This window comes from Lycium ferocissimum, chromosome 2 (assembly GCF_029784015.1).
Source record: "Lycium ferocissimum isolate CSIRO_LF1 chromosome 2, AGI_CSIRO_Lferr_CH_V1, whole genome shotgun sequence".
Taxonomy (NCBI): Eukaryota; Viridiplantae; Streptophyta; class Magnoliopsida; order Solanales; family Solanaceae; genus Lycium; species Lycium ferocissimum.
The window spans coordinates 62,552,928-62,571,425 of NC_081343.1; the positions used below are offsets into that span (position 1 = coordinate 62,552,928).

The following is an 18,498-nucleotide window of genomic DNA, read 5'->3' on the forward strand; positions in this document are numbered from 1 at the left end:
AAATTAAAGCAAAAATAAATTTTAATTACAATAAAAAACTAATTCCCACTCCACCCCACACTCTTCTCCTCCAACTCTTCTTCTTCATCCCCATCCCCACCCGCCACCCCCACTCCATCTTCATGCCCCCTCCCCTTTCTCTTCATCCCTTTTTTTTTCATTCTCTCTCCTCCATTCACGACACCACGCCGACGCCCCGTCTCTCCTCTTCTTCATCCCTACTCCCTTCCTTCTTGTATAATCACCATTGTTTCTAATAAGCTTCAATATTTTCTTGTGAGCTTTCATTTTTTTCGATCTTCTTCATTTTCCGGTCACCAAATTTGCATCTAATCTACCTATAAAATAAATTTTATTATTTTCTGATCAAGCTATTTTCAAAGAAACAAAAAAAAATGATAAAGAGGAACCACTGCTCGTCCTCCCCGTCATCACCGTTAGAAGCTCCGCCCGGTTAGTGAAGGCGGAGGAGAATGGAGGTGGGGGCGGAGCGAGGTAGTGGTGGTGAAATGAAGAAGAAGGGTTTGGGGGTGGGGTAGGGCGGCGTGAAGGTGGAGGAGACGGGAGGGTGGGGTGGCGGGCTGGTGGAGAGTAGAGAGGAAGAAGATGAAGATAAGCAGCCCGCCACCAGTAGCTTGAAGATGTAATAGCAACAGTAGTAGTAAAATTACTAATGCTCCCTCCGTTCAAATTCATTTGCCCATATTATTGGAGGATTGATGGTGGTGAAACTGGTGGCGGATTGATGGTGGTGAAATTGGTGGCGATGGTGGTGGCGGATTGGTGGTTCCGGTGAGATGGGGTGGTGGTGATGACGAAGATATAATTATTGGAGGATTTTAATAGTTAATTAGGGATTAATTAGTGTAAATATAATTAATAAAAAGAAAATCAAATGAATAAAGAAAAGAAAATGAATAAAGAAAAGGAAATGAATATAAAATTAAAATTTAGGAAATTTCCAAGGTAGTGCTGGCGTGGCGCTAATGTGGCGAGAGAGTGTGTTACACTTCTTATTGTGCAATTGGTCATCAGTTTGCAGGGGGTAAATAAGTTCACTTTTAAATGTTCAGATGTGTAATAGGTCGCCTATATAGTTTAAGTGTGATATTGACATTTGGAGTATAGTTTAGGAGTCAATCTATGTCTTTTGCTCATTCAACAATTAATGAGATTTCCTTTTCTTAAAAATCTTTTTTCATTCCATAGAAAGGGACAAATTAACTTACGTTGCTCGCAATAATTTTATTTATAGAAAATTACCATCCTTTATTAAGAAGAATCATATCTAAAGGAATTTTAACAATTGTCACAAGATAAAGAATAGTTGACTGTAGCGAGGAGTTCATATACATGGCCACTTAAAACGTTCATCATGAAATCAAACAGTGTCAAAAAATAGAAAAGTTACCAATAATGCATTATTTAAATTTTCTCTAGAAATGGTATTTCAAAATAATATTTGATAGTGCGGACAAATTCTACTAACTTATAAGAGGGAATAAGCAAGCACCACGTCAACATGCTTGCTTGGCAATTCAGTAGAATAATTTTGTAAATCCAAATCAAACATTGTGGTCGGCCAATAAAGAATTTTACTGTAGCTGCCATACAAAATTTTGAGTGCCTTGACAAATTTGACCCTTTGATTATCTCATCACTCGTCACCATATTCTTAACCCACACAGTACGTTACTCATGTCCAACTTTGTACTCCCTCACGTGGATCCCACATTCCAGGCCATCTGTATTTTTCAGTCATAAATTCATATAATCTGCATTTCTCTCAAGTTACCTCTATTGTCATATTTGAAAATAAAACAATTTAATATCCAAACATGCTAATTTGAAAGAAAGACAAAAATAATTAAACAAATACATTAAGATCAGTTTTGGTAATTTAGATGGCCTTTTTGAGCAAATATATTGAGATCAACTGATTGTTTAGATGGCCTTTTTGTTTACCAAGTCGTATTTACGTATTTGTCTTCTAGGTTGTTATCTTAAGTTTATGGAGCATAAAATCTAATGTGGAAACTTTATCATATTATGAATATTGGTTCTATTTAACACAACTGATTAATCCTGCAGGATTTAAGGGACAACATGTTCATACAATGCGTACTTTTTGCTTAGAATTATCAACTGTTTGTTAGCAATTTTTTTGTTTTTACTTTGAAGTACCTCGAGAAAATCTACTTGGTAAATTTGTCATCATGGACATAAGTGTTGTATTAGCTTCTCAAAATATTGTTATATTAGATATCATTTAATATAAGCAAATTCATAATTTCTTGTTCGTCAATCTTTCATAATTTTGCTCCAAACATATAAAAAGTAACTCGAGTCACGTGTTGGACCCATGTTGTGCACGGGCAACTTATGTCTAGTACAAAATAGAAGTGAACATGAACTCTGGGATAAAATATATAAAAAGTGTCGGGCAATTTACAGGATTACCCTTCGCTGGTTGTGGTCTCTAATTTTTACCCATCAAATTGGTGGTTTTTAATTTTTGCCCTTCGCTAAAAATCCCTTGGTTTAGGGTTCGAACCCCCACTCAGTCAAAAATTTTTAAAAAAAATCGTAATTGTGATTTTTTTTTTAATTGAGCTGGGGTTTGAACCCACAACCTCGGGGTATTAGGCGAAGGGTAAAACTTAAAGACCACCCCAAATGAAGGACAATCCGCCAAAAAAAAAAAAACTTCATGTAATTTTTTTGTTTTTTTATTGATTCTCTATAAAATAAAAGGAAAAATCTAAAACATTTGTAGGTACAGTGTAAAAAAATAAAGTGAACAATATGTTGCCAAAAATGAAAATTTACATGGTCCCGTATGTGTAGTTGTCTTGTACTAATTCTGAGGCCCGTAAGATTAGCGGGCCGAGTCTGGGTCACACATGAGGTGGATAGCGCCGTTGCGGTCAACTTAACGAATAATTCTAAATTCACATGTGATGAATCAGTATAGCAGAGACTAGAGAGATCAGATCACGTGCGGGCCATGTAATCTCCCACGCTACCGAAATCTAATCTGCAATCCAACTGTATTCTATCCATATAAGCTCTTCTTAGTTTCTTTTTTCTTTCTTCTCTAAATTTAAATATGACTCAATTATCATAATTTCTATAGACCATTTTCCGTAACAATCTTTCTTCTTGTATTAAATAATTAAAACACTTTACTAAACAATCATTTACATTACATAAAAATTAATGACAAAAATATGCTAACATCTCTTGAATTGTACAGCATGATTACATGTTTTTGAATAATCACTAAATAAAACTTAAGCGAACAGTTTTGTCCATATCAAAATAATTGAATTGTCCATCAACTTGGTTGGTAACTACTAGTAATCGATGAGTTAAAATAAAAAGGTAAGCGAACAGTTTTGTCCATCTCAATTCTCAACTGTCTCGAATTCATCGAACCTCCCAATGCCACTTCGTAGCAACTACGTTCTATTCTAATTTAACAACAACGCTCATCGAAACTAATAGTACAATTAGCAAACTCAAAAAGCTCTCAGGCTTCAACACTCCACTTGGCATAATTTCACTGTATTTATTATTCCAATTCTCAATTATTGTCAATCTCATTGCAATTTTGTTTCATTTCTTCATATAATCAGTTCTTTGGATTGTTATTTGTTCTTATTTTGCTTCAAATCTGGTGTTGATTTCCGATTCACGTGCCTATAATTAACTAGGTATTATATCGAATCGTTTAGTTTAGTGTAGATGATGAAATGGAGCTAATGGACGGTGTTTCACTGATAATAGTGTGCAGTATGGGCGCTTCGTGTATTGCTTTATTTATTGCCGTTTATTTTGTTGACTTTTCCGTTATATATACTTTTTTTCCCACAGGTAAGCATAAAAGTCTTCCAAAATGCAAGCTTCAAGTTTCACAGTCAAAGGCAACATAGGATTTGGCAGGATTTTACCAGGCTTTGGTGATTTGCATAGTAGGACGACTTTAGCTCGTAAAAGTATCCGAATGACTGGGAGAAGTAGTTGCTTTGGAGTCAATATGGACTCTACTTCCGTGGGAATTGAACTTGGCCGTGCTAGGAGAACTGTTCAAAGTGTGTTTGGTTCGTCAGCAAAGGCCAGATCACATAGAATTCGAGCTTCTGGTACATATCACGCTTCTCTTTTTCGTATTTATATAGTTGATTTCTCAGATGATCACTCAACTACTAATAGTTACTATCTGAGAAAGTCATTTTCTTTGCTGAAGAAGGGTGACTTTCTGAGATAATAAGTATTAGTACTAGTTGAGTGACCATATGAGAAATCAATCCCAATTTATATACTGAATCAACGTTATAGCTTGGTGCAGAGGATTTATATAGAAAGAGGTGTACTTGATTGATTGTTTTTCGGGGTGTGGGCCTTCAACTTTCTGTTCAGTTTATGTCTGGAATTCTAAATATCTTAGTGCCGTAATGAAAATATGACATTTTGGTATTATTTTTAGACGATGCACCTGTTTAGGGACATGTAGAACTAATGGTGCAAGATTTTCTTCCATAATGAATTTTACGTATTAGGGTTGACTGTTGGACACTCTATTGGATTAAACTGTGAGGCAATTCGTTGCTGTCTTCATTTACGGATATGTTTATGGGACTGCTCCATGTTGGCTCGGTTTCTGCTTATGCATGCGAAGGAATGTTAAAATTCTGCTATTTTGTTAACATAAGGTGGCTAATACGTAATAACTGTTCACTGGGAGTCTGGAAGTTCTGGTTCCTCTTTTGTCTGCTCCAACAGTAGGAAGGGGAAAGGATGGGGACACTAAAAGTGGATAATAGTTGGGTGTGAAGTTGCTGTAGTATTGCACTACTTGTATGGCAGTATGGGTTAGCTGTAATTTGGTGAGAATGGTCAATCTTAGGAATTGGGTGGTTGCAGTCCTAACTGGTGGATTGCATGAAGGTTATGAGTGAGAGATGTCACATCCAGTGGATGGTTATTGTGCATGGTTAAAGATCATTAATGTTTCTCATATTGGTGGGAACTGAGTGGAATTTTTTTCTTTTCTCTCTTACCTTTTCTTAGTTTTGGATCTCATTTCCTGAAACAACCAAAACATTTACATAAAGTTCACTTTTTCACCTGAGCTTTCCATTTGAGTAGATTGTGTTTAGGTTTTATTTTGAAAAAATGAACACTTTTATTGTTTTGTCATGTGCATTACGCATAAGCAGAGGTCCTGCATGATGCCATGAAACTTACTAACAATCATGTCTATTGCTGTGTGGCAGGAGAGGATATTGAGGATGCAGCACCTCTCAAAGTTCAAGGGCAATCATCTGCATCAGTTCTTCCCTATGTGGGTGTAGCTTGTCTGGGAGCAATTTTATTTGGATATCACCTAGGGTACGGCATTATATGATTGAAGAACGTTCATTTACTGGTATTTTATCTTACATATGTTATCATAGTTGCCTCTCCATCAACATGTTTATGCAGCTCGTAGGTGTGGCCACAGGGTTGGTTTGTTTTACACACTAGTTGGAATTAGACTAAATGCTGGTTTGGACCCAAACCTTAACCAAAGAAAGTGCAATCATAGTATTTGCTTAGTTGGTCTTGGTTGTTGGTTCAGCTGTTTGACTGTATAACCTAAATATTTGTTGATTTTCCATTTTATTTTCTCGTGAGTGGAACTCATAGTTTTGTTTGTAGTTTGCATGCCCTATCAAGTTATTGAATTTTATTTGTTGCCTCATGTAATTCAAACGACCTATTTATGATATGAGTTTTGTTTCTTATAAATAAGAAATTGGGCCCAAAAAGGGAGGTAACTAACCAACTTTCTGAACTGTAAAATAGGTCCTGGTACCTTCTCGATAACTTATTGAAAATATGGTAAGTTGAATGATAAAAGTTGCTTTTTAATAAAGTTACATAATTTTTGGAGAACCCACAGAAAGGGGAATGGGAAAGTTGTTATGGGATAGGGGAGTGTTTCTACCACCATACTTTTCAAAGTGAAAATTGATGAATTGGTTCAGTTCTGGTTGGCTGTCTGCTCAATTTTTGGGTCAAACTGGACCAAACATTTCTAGTCCAGGCCTTTTCTAAGCCATAAGCATTTTTAGTTCAGGTATATTCCAAGCCCTGCAGTTTTCACATGTAACCTCTGATTTCTACTGTGTTATTTAGTTCCACGATAACTGTCATTTTTCTGGTTCAGGGTGGTGAATGGTGCCCTTGAGTATCTAGCTAAGGATCTTGGGATTGTCGAGAACACTGTTATACAAGGCAAGTTTTGATTGAATGGGCTTTTATGTGAAATATAGCTTCAGTTGACTCCTAACCTATTTTACTGTTTCCTGAGCTGCTCGAAAAAGGGTCAGCTTCTTATGAAGCCTTTGCTCTGTCACAGAGTTAATAGTTTGGCTGTGTTAGGGCAAATAATTATTGGGCAAGCGTTGTTTAGATGTCCTATTTCTTACAGTTTACTTCCTTTGGTTTATTATCTAGATACAGGAGTACCAATTTTTTATTTTATTGCTTTTATTAGGATGGATTGTTAGCACAGTTCTTGCTGGTGCCTTTGTTGGTTCATTTACTGGGGGAGCTCTGGCTGATAAATTTGGCCGTACAAAGACATTTATATTGGATGCGATTCCACTTACAGTTGGTGCGTTTCTATGGTATGTACCTTTACCATAGTCAAAGATACAATATCTGATCATTTGCATTGATACAAGTGTCTAATGTGATTTCAAAATTTCAGTACCACTGCCCAGAGTGTTCAGGCTATGATCATTGGACGCTTACTTACTGGAATTGGCATTGGCATCTCATCTGCTATTGTGCCACTTTACATATCTGAGGTGTATATCTTACTCAAAGTTACACCTTTCAGACGCTATTTCAATGGTTTTACTTTCGTTTTCATAGCATCCTGACAAACTTCCGGTGCTTAGATCTCACCCACGGAAATTCGCGGCCAACTTGGAACTGTCAATCAGCTATTCATTTGCATTGGAATTCTTGCTGCACTGGTGGCTGGATTGCCTTTGTCTGGAAATCCTTTGTGGTAATTTCTCATTACTTTTGTTCATAGCAGAAAACAATTTAGATATCTTTAACTTCAAATTGATTGGTACATGGCTTTCCAAAAGATTTTGGCAAATGAAGATTCCAACAAGATGGCATGAATGGTTCTATTTAGACCTGATTAGTCCAGAACCAATAGGATACCCATTTGGTGATCTTAACATAATTCTGGACAAGTTTGACTATTTGAGATCAAACTGGGCGTAGTTGGCAGAATTTACCTTTTTGGTGCCTAATTATCTAGTCAGCTTATTTTCTGTTATTTTTAACCTTTATGTCCCACTTGTTGGACTATACTGGGTATGTTGTTGTTGTTTTAACCTTTATGTATTTTTCATTCTTTATAGTTCATGAGTCTTCTATTGATAAAATTACAACTTAAATACATTATCCACTTCAGTTCAGCTACTGGTGTATCTCTCTAGTTTCAAACAGTGGTGAGGTGAGGCGATTTATGGTTAAGTTTATTTATTTGGTTCCCTGTTCAGATAATAAAATATCAGGTTTGTTGCTTAGTTCTTTGATGGAAATCGTGCTGTCTTTGTTTGCCCTTATATGCTTACCTGGCAGGCTTCTATTTTTTTCAAAATTTATATACATATGTTTATTTATTATCTATTTATTTTTCCCAATTACTTTAGACTTTATAAATTTTGCATTGTTTGATTTTCCTTGAGAGAGAACTTGAAGTAAAATGATAACTGTGAGTATGGTTCTAATTGCTATACGCAGTGCCATACTCCAGTTTTTGGGTGCTAAAGCAGACTAGCAATACTCTGTTGTAGTTTTGACATGCGGTGATCCTTTTGGGATGTCCAGATGCCAAAACTGTTCATGCTTAGGGAATATTTTCTCTTACCAACCATTTTGGATGCTATTGGAAGACCAAATCAAGTTGTGTACCCCGATTTTTAATTTTTCTAATTTACACCAGAGCAAGCAGGCCTCACAGGATTTACCCATAAATGCTATTTTATTTACTTATTTCTGGGATTTATTGCATATTCTACTCCCATAAATCTCTCGTCAGCCAGTTGAATGACTGACTATGTCTTATTCGGTTTCTAACTGATATTCTTTTCCATCTACCTTGTTCGTAAATGAATAAGGTTCTACAACTAGTAGTTGCTAGACTTTGGAAACTCTAACGAGCATGGACTTGGCTAACATTTGCAGTTCCGGTGTTAATGATTAAATTTTTGGGTTAATGTTAAATCCATTAAGTTACTTGTCTCCTAATTCATGTCAGGTGGAGAACAATGTTTGGTATAGCACTTATTCCATCTGTTTTACTTGCGTTAGGAATGGCATTTTCTCCAGAAAGTCCTAGGTGGCTCTATCAGGTTTTCTCATGAGATCTTTCTTTTCTAGATTGAAATCTTCATTATGGATATCCTGTCTATTGCTATATTCTACGTGGAGACTTACAATCTTACTTAAACTAATCACTTTTATTTGGCAGCAAGGGAGAATTTCTGAAGCTGAGACATCTATTAAAAGGTTATATGGTAAAGAAAAAGTTGCTGAGGTTATGGGTGATTTGGAATCTTCTGCTCAGGGTTCTTCAGAACCAGATGCTGGGTGGCTTGATCTTTTTAGTAGCCGTTATTGGAAAGGTATATCTTTTTTGATTGATCAGTATTGGAGATAATGTTGATTATGCGTGACTGATAAGCATCTGAAGCGCAGTTCTTTATACCCTATGGTCTAATAGTTACTTGTCATGTTGTTTAAGAACGAACTCAAATTTCTATACATGTTGTCATACTGTTAACATTGGCTGTTATCCTGCGCCACCATCGTTAGGACTTTCAGACTGTGGTGGGTAGTTCTGTTCTGCTGCAATTAAGAAAAACGCCTTTCAGGTGTTTTGCACTTTTGCTTAGGTTCCAAAACCTTGATTATCACTGAAGCATGATTTTGCTCTCCTTTTTTGATGCCTTAATCAACTTTGCTTTTTTTTTTTTTTTTTTTTCGGGTGGTGGGGGTGGTTTTCCAAATATCTAGAATAATGGACCTTAAATTCTGTTGTCTTCCTCAATTTGTGACCTTCACAATTGTCTTGGTTGGAAGAGAACTGTTGCTGACAATTTAATTGTTCTCCAAACAATAAAAGCCTCTCTGGTTTTTGCTTGTGTGCACAGATTTCTCCACCTGAGTTTGTTTTCAATGTGCTACTATCAGTCTTATGGTCACTCATTCTATCATCCAAATGTATTTGATATTTTGGGCTCCTGATATTTCTGTGCTATATTGTACAACCAAAATGAGACAATTGTACCACCAAAATGGTCTAATCGTTGTCGGCATTGCAGTTGTTAGCATTGGTGCAGCTTTGTTCTTGTTCCAGCAGTTGGCTGGGATAAATGCTGTTGTCTATTATTCCACCTCAGTGTTCCGAAGTGCTGGAATTTCATCTGATGTAGCAGCCAGTGCTCTGGTTGGAGCAGCCAACGTCTTGGGTCAGTCTTCTCCTCAAAGTTTTCTGGAACATCTATGGCTAAGTATAGAATATAGTTTTCTAATCGGGTGCATATTCATCCAGGGACAACGGTGGCATCCTCTTTGATGGACAAACAAGGAAGGAAAAGTCTCTTGCTCATAAGCTTTACTGGAATGGTATGTCATTTTTAGTCCTTGATGGAGTTTACTATCTGAAAGAACAAATACAACTTGGTGAACTGCATTCATCAATACGTGATATTTTACTTTTAGGTGATTAAATTACATGTAATCTATTTGATGGTTGTGGTAGCCATACAGATGCAACACACACACACACACACATATGATAAAACAGCAAAATCTTCATCAAAAAAGAAAGAAGCAAAATCTATACTTATTGAAGGACTTTGTACTTCCAGAAATTCTAACTCTAGCACTAGCAACACTATAACCAGTCATAGTATGATGCAGTTCATTTACGTTATAAGTAAATCGTTCCTTGAATCATCTATTGTCATTTTATATGGTTTGTAAGAAGCTACAGAATGCAAAACTCAGTTTATATATTCATGAATAAAATTGATACACTCAGTTAAGGAGCTATATCCTTGCTTAGAGCGATTTCTAGATCAATTTGCTTGGGCCTGTTCGGAAATAACTGTTTTGATCTGGGAAAAAAAAAAGCCACTAGTTTTGTTTCCAATAAAACCAAAAATGGCTAAAGTCAGTTTTTTGAGAAAATTCTTACCACACAGCCAATTCTTCCAAAACCAAATGCAAAATCCTAACAAAAGCATTGTTTTCTTTGAGAAGGATACGACTAAACCACTTTCTACTCCAGACATCAAAAGTTATGGAATTTGATTATTCCCTTTGTGAGTCTTAAGTCTCTTAAGGGATTGTTTGGTAGGATGCGTTAGAGAAAATAATGCATGCATTAGCTTTTGGTATTACTAATCCCTTGTTTGGTACACTTTTTCAACCTATGTCATAACTAATGCAAGTATTAGTTATACACCCGATTTGGTATTGTCCTATGTACATAACTAATACATAGCAAACCATGGCATTAGCAATACCAAGGCTATTAATACATGCATAAGCATGGTTAAAGACAAAATTGCCCTTGAAATCCCTCAAAGCTAAAGAATGCGGAGGGTATTTTTGTAAGCAAATGATTTTTTTAGAAATTATGCAATGCATGTCATTTTTAAGACACCACGCCAAACGGTGGATAAGAAATAATCTCAGCATAACTAATACTAGCATTACTAATACAGACTAGTCAACACAATTCTTACACTACCGAACGACCCTTAGTCTTCTAAGGATAATTTGAAACTTTGGAATCCTAACCTTAAGGGAAACATCCTTTCTTCGGTTTTATCTTTCAACACTAACCTCCCTCGTAGTTTAAAATTTTACAGTATCCCCACTTAATTTGATTTTTCTGTAACAAGATTGATTTGAATGATAAAATATTTTTAATATTCCAAAGATGTCCTTGTGTACCCTTAACTGAGAAAATGGAGAAACGTGTGATTCTCCCAATTAATAGAAAAACTGCAAGTATATGAATGTATAAAATAGGTTGACAGTTCGGTAGTTCGCACCATTCAGATTTCTCCAGGGGAATGATTGTAATATTCCAAACTACAAGAGAAGTTAGTAATACAAAGATAAACTTGAAGGGAGGTCTTTGGAATATTCCCCAACTATAATCATCTCACAGAGAATTCCAACATGAAGCTCTGTGGGATAGCTTGGCTGAGACTTGTACGGTCTAATCCTAATCATTCTTGGAAGCTGAACTCATGCGTTTTTGCGTCTAGTTGTCAATGCTAAGATGGTTCCTTAGCTGCAACCCATGCATAATCATGCTGAAGCCTGAGGGACATGACGCTCTTATCCTCCTGATTTATTCTATTTTTAGCTATATCTTGTTCTATCCATTTTATTTGCGATTCTCATTATATTATCTTTTGACAGGCTGCATCAATGATGTTACTTTCCTTGTCATTCACTTGGAAGGTCCTGGCACCATATTCTGGCACACTAGCTGTTCTTGGTACTGTCCTGTAAGTACATGTGCTTCCCTGCTGTTAGAGCATTACTTCTTCTTTTTCCATTGAAGCAATTTTGCTTTTATTTTTTCCTTTGTCAATGCTATGATTTTTCCATTAAGGAATGCAAACTAAATGTGTATATATATTTCTGGTTCTTTTTTTTTTTTTTTCCTGCAGCTATGTGTTGTCCTTTTCACTTGGTGCTGGTCCTGTGCCTGCTCTTCTACTTCCGGAGATATTTGCTTCTAGAATTAGGGCAAAGGCGGTGGCTCTGTCTTTGGGGACGCATTGGGTGAGTTACCGCTTGGAAACCTTAGTACTCTTTTGCTGCTAAAGATGTTACATTGTCTATTTTCCTTTTTTTGTCTTTTTGACAAACAGAAGGTTATAATTACTATAAACATCATTTGTGGTGTTCGGTGGTTTGCTGGAAGCAAACTTTAATGTCAAAGTCTAAAGCTGAAATGTATGCCGACAGAAGTATGCTCAAATGTCTTTTGAGCATATTTCTCAATGTCACGCCTCTTGGGTAATATGGCATGTCACTTGTCAGGGTGCTTAGGGGAATGTGCATTTCATTGAAGCACCAAAGACTTCCCTTGGCTATCTGATTTTGAGTTTTACTGTTTGCTTCTTTTGTTTGAGAAGTATCCTTTGCTTTTGATTTTTATTTTCCCAGCATGAGCTGTAGAAGATATATATGAGAAAGTAGGAATCAATTGTTGCCCTTCATCGTGGTGGTATTTGCAGCACTGCAAGATTAGTCGAGTTCTCATTCTCTCCATGTTTACTTATTGTCTCTAACGGCTAACTCGTCTTTCTCCTTGAACAGATAACAAACTTTTTTATTGGCCTGTACTTCTTGAGCGTTGTAACTAAATTTGGAATCAGTACGGTGTACCTGGGATTTGCATCCGTTTGTCTTCTTGCTGTCATGTATATAGCTGGTAATGTCGTGGAGACAAAGGGGCGGTCACTGGAGGAGATAGAACGTGAGTTAAATCCAGCAATTTGAGTGGTACCCATATGAACGGCTGAGAGTAATTTCAGCTTCTGCCATCCAGTGGTCTGGATTTTGAGGAGATTCTCCCCAGTAGGAGTCTGTTGCTAGACTGGAGTTGTACTTCTGTTTGATTTTCTTTTACTTCGGCATCAGGAAGCATGTGACATTGTAAAAAACATGTAACTTCTATGGAAAATGATCCACATATAAATGAGTATTTCAGAACCCATCTCCAGAAGTTGTTTTCAGCTGTTGATTGATTGCGACTACATTGAAGGTTAGGTGTGCAAGATGATTATCTTCAGATGCCAGCAACAGGGAATCCCAAGAAAACTGCAATGCAAGTTGCACGATAGTGTTTTTTTTTTTTTTTTTGGATAAGGGAAAAAAAAAAAAAAAACTATCGTGCAGATTGCATTGCAGTTTTCCAAAATAAGGAGTCTTCCAAAGCCATTTCCGTGGACTTTCGGCCTTTGTCTTCCATTATTTACGACTTTAATGAAGCTTAGATATGTAAGAAATGAGGGGTCATTTGTCAATCCTTGCCTACCTGAACCAAGTTATTTTGACCTGTGGGAAGGCAAAATTATACTGGACTCAGCTGTGTTCAAGCCTTTCTACCACACGGGTAAGATTAGTGACTACATAATATTATAACTAAACTCACTAAGTTTGAGATTTACTCAAACCAAGCAGACATTGCAACTTTAAAAATCTAGTTAAATTAACAGGAAATTTTGGGAAATACTTAGGTTTTCCTTAAGCTTCAAGCCGAACAGAGAGGCACAGTAGAAGGTACCGTTCACCTTTTATTCCAGAGATGAATGCTCTCTGATGGTTCTATAATTATAGTTGCAATTTAACAAAAAATAATATGTATTCAAGAACAGCAACTGCAAGGCGTTCCAGGTTGAAAATACTGGATGCATTTATACAAACCATTCGTAAGTGGTGAGTGCAGAATTGCTGACACAGGAGAAAGCATTAGATACAAAAGAGAAACACTCCCCAAGACAAGTTTGGGTACACTGTTTGTAACTTTTGGATAATGAGCCAACCTCAGCCTAACCCACACATCACGTGCTACAATCTTGCCACTAGACCAAAGCCCTGGTGGAACACATATAGAAGCTGTGTATAGAAGAAGTCGCTATAATCTATACACATGAAGTAGTCCAATTGAATTGCTTCTAGGATGCTGCATCAGAAGTTAAAACTCCACCAGAGTGTGTATTGCCCAGCTAAATAAAGAAGCACCAATCACTATTTAAATGTCTAAACAAATGTACCAGATAACAAACTGAACCCAAACCAATAACTAAGATTGCTCAAGGCTGTCTAAGAAGAGAGAGCCGTTGGTTTCAAGCAAACCTGTTTTGCGAGCATAAGAAGTGCAAGGTATCATAATATAAAGAGACAACAAACTCCTAATCATTCGCTGGAATTTCCAAACTGTACGATTTTTAAAGAAAAATATTAGTATTGTTTAACAAATAAAACACGTGCAATTACAAGTGAAAGGGCCAAGCCCAGAAGAATCAAAGTCATTTAGCAGTAATTGGTTGATCTACGCCAGAGCCAAGGCTTAGTTACCATTTCCTCATAAACCTAGGGATCAATGTACATCTTTACACTCTTAAGCTTGGGTTTACGAGCTGGATGATTTAGCCAGACACATCATCTTAGTTCATAATAGATCCATTACTACATGTAGATCAAAGATTTTACACTGCCTTCCTTGGAGCTGTCTAGCATGATAGGAGCACAGCAAACTCAGAATCTGATACCTCTACATATTGGATTTCCTTTCCCATCTCTCCTTGGTGTCAAGCCTACAGTTGGTAAAAAACGCATGATTCATAAGAACATAATGTATACAAAATAAAAATCAGAAATAGAGAAAGATAACCAACCAAATACAGCACTAAGGGGTCGTTTGGTTCAAAGAAAAGTTATACATGGATTAATAATGCAGGGATTAGTAATACAAGGATTATTTTTGTTGGGTGCTTGGTTCATTGCACTAAAATTGGACACAAAAGATACCATTTGAATATTTATTTATTTTTAAAACTTAAAAAATAATTTGTTACAATTCTACCCTTAGATGCTTGCCCTTTATAGGTTTTTTGGAACAAAACAACGCCAATTTTGTCATTTAGTTTTTTATCCATGGATAAGCTATCCATAGATAAGTTATACCATGATGGTGGTGGGATAAAGATAATACACCCTTTGGTGTATTAACTAATCCATGTATTAGTTATGCATGCCCCAAAATGTCAACCAAACATGATATAGAATAATACCACATCTAATACCACGAGTATTTTACCTAAGACCTCCTACCAAACGAGCTCTAAAGGTAAAATACTGTTAAATGTGCTTGGCACTAAATCTAATGGTTAGTTCTAGAAATAATGATTGCAAACATTTTGAAGGGTCATACCCCCAATGCAACTTCTGTCGCTTTTTTGACAGTGTGTGTCCTGCTAAGCTGTCTTCTTGAGAGGGTGAAAGGTCCGTCATACTGCCTATGGACAACGTAATTCTTGGATCTTCAGCTGCTTTAATTGATTTTTCATCCATGATCTCCTTGCATTTGGCATTGACATCTTTACCATTATACTTTCCAGCCTTATCAAGTCCTGAAAACTTCTCCTCGTCAAAATGTTAACTAGAAATTCACTGTCAACAGAAAATATAAACAAGCAAAAAAGGGAAAGATCGTTGAAAATGTAAACAGAGTGCAGAAGAATCAAACTGCACACCTTTTGATTTATCCTTGATCTTTGATTTTGATTTTGCTTTTATTTTTAAGCGTCTTCGGTGCAACTCCTGGCAAATCCAAAGAATACGGTATTTAAAAATCAATCTAGTCAAACTAAGATGAAAAAACTAAAACAACTATGCACACGTATCTTTATATCCAAGTGTCATATGCTCAATTAATGTAGTCCCTAACCTGTAGCTCAACAAGCACCAGTTTTGAATTTCCTTTGTCAGGACATTCAATCAATGTTGTTGCTAACCTGTACCTCAGTATTCTAAGTTTTGTCGTTCTCTTTTTCAGAGCGACTTTATCATCTCATAACTATTTATCCAACTATACAGACCAAAATCAAAGTAACCTTTATCCCACGACTTAGAAAAAATGTTTAAAAGTGCCCAACTGTCACTCATATTCTGAGCATAATAACGAGATATGTTTTAACTTATAGTTCCATGTTCTGAAAAAGCTCGCAAATACTTAATTGCATGGGTTACATAAAGGAGGTGAGGCAGACGTCCTTCTATTGATTCTAGTGTTTCAGAATAACAACTCAATGCATTCCAACTTGTACTTCATGCTTTAGATGTAACTGTTAGCAAATGTGTAAAATGGACATGTGAACAAATAACAGTGATAGCTCAGCATCCTTTCTTATAGCTACAAACAAGAAAAGAGACCTCCATTATAGCGACTTACAACTTCCTCTAGTCCCTACCACGTATCAGCAAATATATAGTATGTCGTTTCTAAGGATCTACAATTTGGGTTACTTGTTGCATCATAGACTAGAAAGTCACATGATCTGATATGCTTTAGTATAGTAGGTTGATGTGCTTTGGCATTCACACCAACCTTACCAATTCTCACAACCAAAGTTTTTTTTTTTTCTTCCTCTTTTGGGATAGAATCATGTCCAGTCTCACAACCAAAAGAAAAAAATCTTGTTTTTACAAGGTTAAAATTATTTTTTTTTTTTTCTTCCTCTTTTGGGATAGAATCATGTCAACCAGCCAAAAGTTCTTGCAAAGCACAACAAAGTGATATGCTTTACTAGTCTGAGATCTACACTTGAAAACTGGAAATAAGGGAATAACGCGTCCAATATAACTTGGAAAATTCTATAAAACAAGCAATTGAAATCCTTGGATTTCGTCGACATTCTATTCAATCCCAAACTAATTGCCTCGTCAGTCTATATATTTGGGCCAATTTTATTCTATTTCCTCAACATGCAGTTATCATAAGCATTGCCTCTTCACAAAGAAAAATGGAGCTAATTTTTTAGGTGTATGATTGCAAGCCACATTGAAAGTTCTCTTAGACAACTTAAATTTTAACATATGATTAGCAATAAGGAAAGACGAAAAGATTACTTGAAACTTGGAAAGTTGAGAAGGATTGAGACCCTTTTTGGGCGTGAAATTGGGTCGTAGAGATGGTGCTGATGCTATCGCTGCTTCTCTCCTTCCGTCGTCCTCTTCCATCGAAACGCCTCCAGACCCGTTTCGCCGTTTGGGTCCAGTGACAGGAATCAGACCCCTAATGGGGCGTTTTCATTTTTTTTTTTTTTTGGCCCAGCTTTGACTTCAAAAAGGAATAACTACATGATATAACAAACATATGGTGAGTATTTACATTTGTAGCTATAGCAGCAAATATTTGTGTATTAATATCATTTAGACCATCCCCTAAGTTCACACAATGGGGCGCGTTTTTTGTGGTCTTCATCTGGTTTTGCACATAATTTTTTTTTTGGCCGTTGGTTTGAATGCAATTCTTTTGTGGACAATGTTTTTGTTATTTTTTGTGTTTTCAAAGCTCGCCCCTAATTCGAAGGAGAAAGTTAGGTGTGTGGATTTTGCATTCATGCTACGGAAAGCTTTGACCGAACTTCTGCCCATCGCGCAATGGACCGAGAATAATCGTTCGTCGATATGTAAATACCAAAAAATATATTGTACTTGTTAATTTTTTGGTGTATCTATGTTGTATACAATATTTTTCGCCTGTATTTGTTGTATACACACCGGAAAATATGGCATATTTGTTAATTTTTTGGTGTATGAATGTTTTATACTATATTTTTTTGTTTGTATCGTTGTATACATATTGAAAAATATGATGTATTTTGTGTAGTTATTGGTGTATATGTATTCGTTTTTTTAATCGTTGTATTCATGAATACAATGACAATTTATGAATACGGATAGTTATTTTATGAATACAGCTTGGAAAAAAAAGTGTTGTATTCATGAATACAACTAAAAAAAATTAAACATGTGAGTCAACATTTGATTTCTTCTGAACGTAAATATTGAAACATTAGCTAGATGATTCGCTATTTATGTAAAATGCCCTTCAAAAAATTCGGTAGGCAAAGCTTTTGTTACCCATCGGGCATAAGTTGTGGTCATAAATTAATTTAGGCCAAACCCATTGGCGGCCACTCGTGGTCATCAAGTTTTTTCATTTAGACACCTCAAATACGCTTTGTTCCAATTAAACACTTGAGGTAGACCGCAATTGTTTCATTTAAACACTTTTTACACATTCAGCTAAATATGTGATGTGTGTGTAACCTACTCGCTAATGACGTGGCAAATTGACATATTAAAGTAGTACATGTGCCGTAAATATCCAAAATAATTATTAAAAAATAAACCATGAGGAAAACAATTATTTTAAACTATTTAGTTAATAAAAAATTAAAAAAAAAAATCCTATTTTCTAAACCCCATCCTCACCCACTCTTTGACTAGCCGACCACCATTAACGGAGACCATTTTCTAACGCAGGCCATTTGATCAAAGCTTCCATTTTTCCAATTGGGTCTCTCTCAATTTGATCAAAGATTGCATTTTTCCAATTGGGTTTTGCCCAATTTGATTAAAGAATCCATTTCGTGCAAATGGGTCATCAAAAATAGTGATGTTGAAGTTGGAGTCTTCATATTTTCATCACAATTTGTTAATCCAAAGTGACAAAACAGTGACTTTGATGGTTGCTTAAGATGATTTTAATTTCTAAAAAGGTGAATTAAATGTTTTTTTAACTGGATTTCTTTATATTTTCTTGAATATATTGATGTGTTTTTTTCAATATTTTGAATCCTTTACCCAATTGGG

The 18,498-nt window shown here is 36.0% G+C and overlaps 2 protein-coding genes across 2 annotated transcripts; one reads left to right on the forward strand and one right to left on the reverse strand.

Annotated features, from left to right (window-relative positions):
- The first annotated feature begins 3,339 nt into the window (after positions 1 to 3,339).
- On the forward strand, positions 3,340 to 12,829 carry LOC132046652 (plastidic glucose transporter 4). Its single transcript, XM_059437352.1, has 14 exons — positions 3,340 to 3,567; positions 3,877 to 4,145; positions 5,280 to 5,394; positions 6,215 to 6,282; positions 6,545 to 6,677; positions 6,761 to 6,860; positions 6,954 to 7,066; positions 8,336 to 8,429; positions 8,549 to 8,702; positions 9,402 to 9,548; positions 9,632 to 9,705; positions 11,521 to 11,609; positions 11,775 to 11,889; positions 12,430 to 12,829. The coding sequence occupies exons 2-14, from the start codon at positions 3,899 to 3,901 to the stop codon at positions 12,610 to 12,612; spliced, it is 1,632 nt and encodes a 543-aa protein (XP_059293335.1). The 5' UTR covers positions 3,340 to 3,567; positions 3,877 to 3,898; the 3' UTR covers positions 12,613 to 12,829.
- Positions 12,830 to 14,034: 1,205 nt separating this feature from the next.
- On the reverse strand, positions 14,035 to 16,881 carry LOC132046653 (uncharacterized). The gene is made up of 4 exons (XM_059437353.1): positions 16,747 to 16,881; positions 15,372 to 15,438; positions 15,050 to 15,248; positions 14,035 to 14,432 (listed from the first exon to the last, which is right to left on the reverse strand). Exons 1-4 carry the CDS (start codon positions 16,855 to 16,857, stop codon positions 14,390 to 14,392), a joined length of 420 nt encoding a protein of 139 aa, XP_059293336.1. The 5' UTR covers positions 16,858 to 16,881; the 3' UTR covers positions 14,035 to 14,389.
- Positions 16,882 to 18,498: the final 1,617 nt, after the last annotated feature.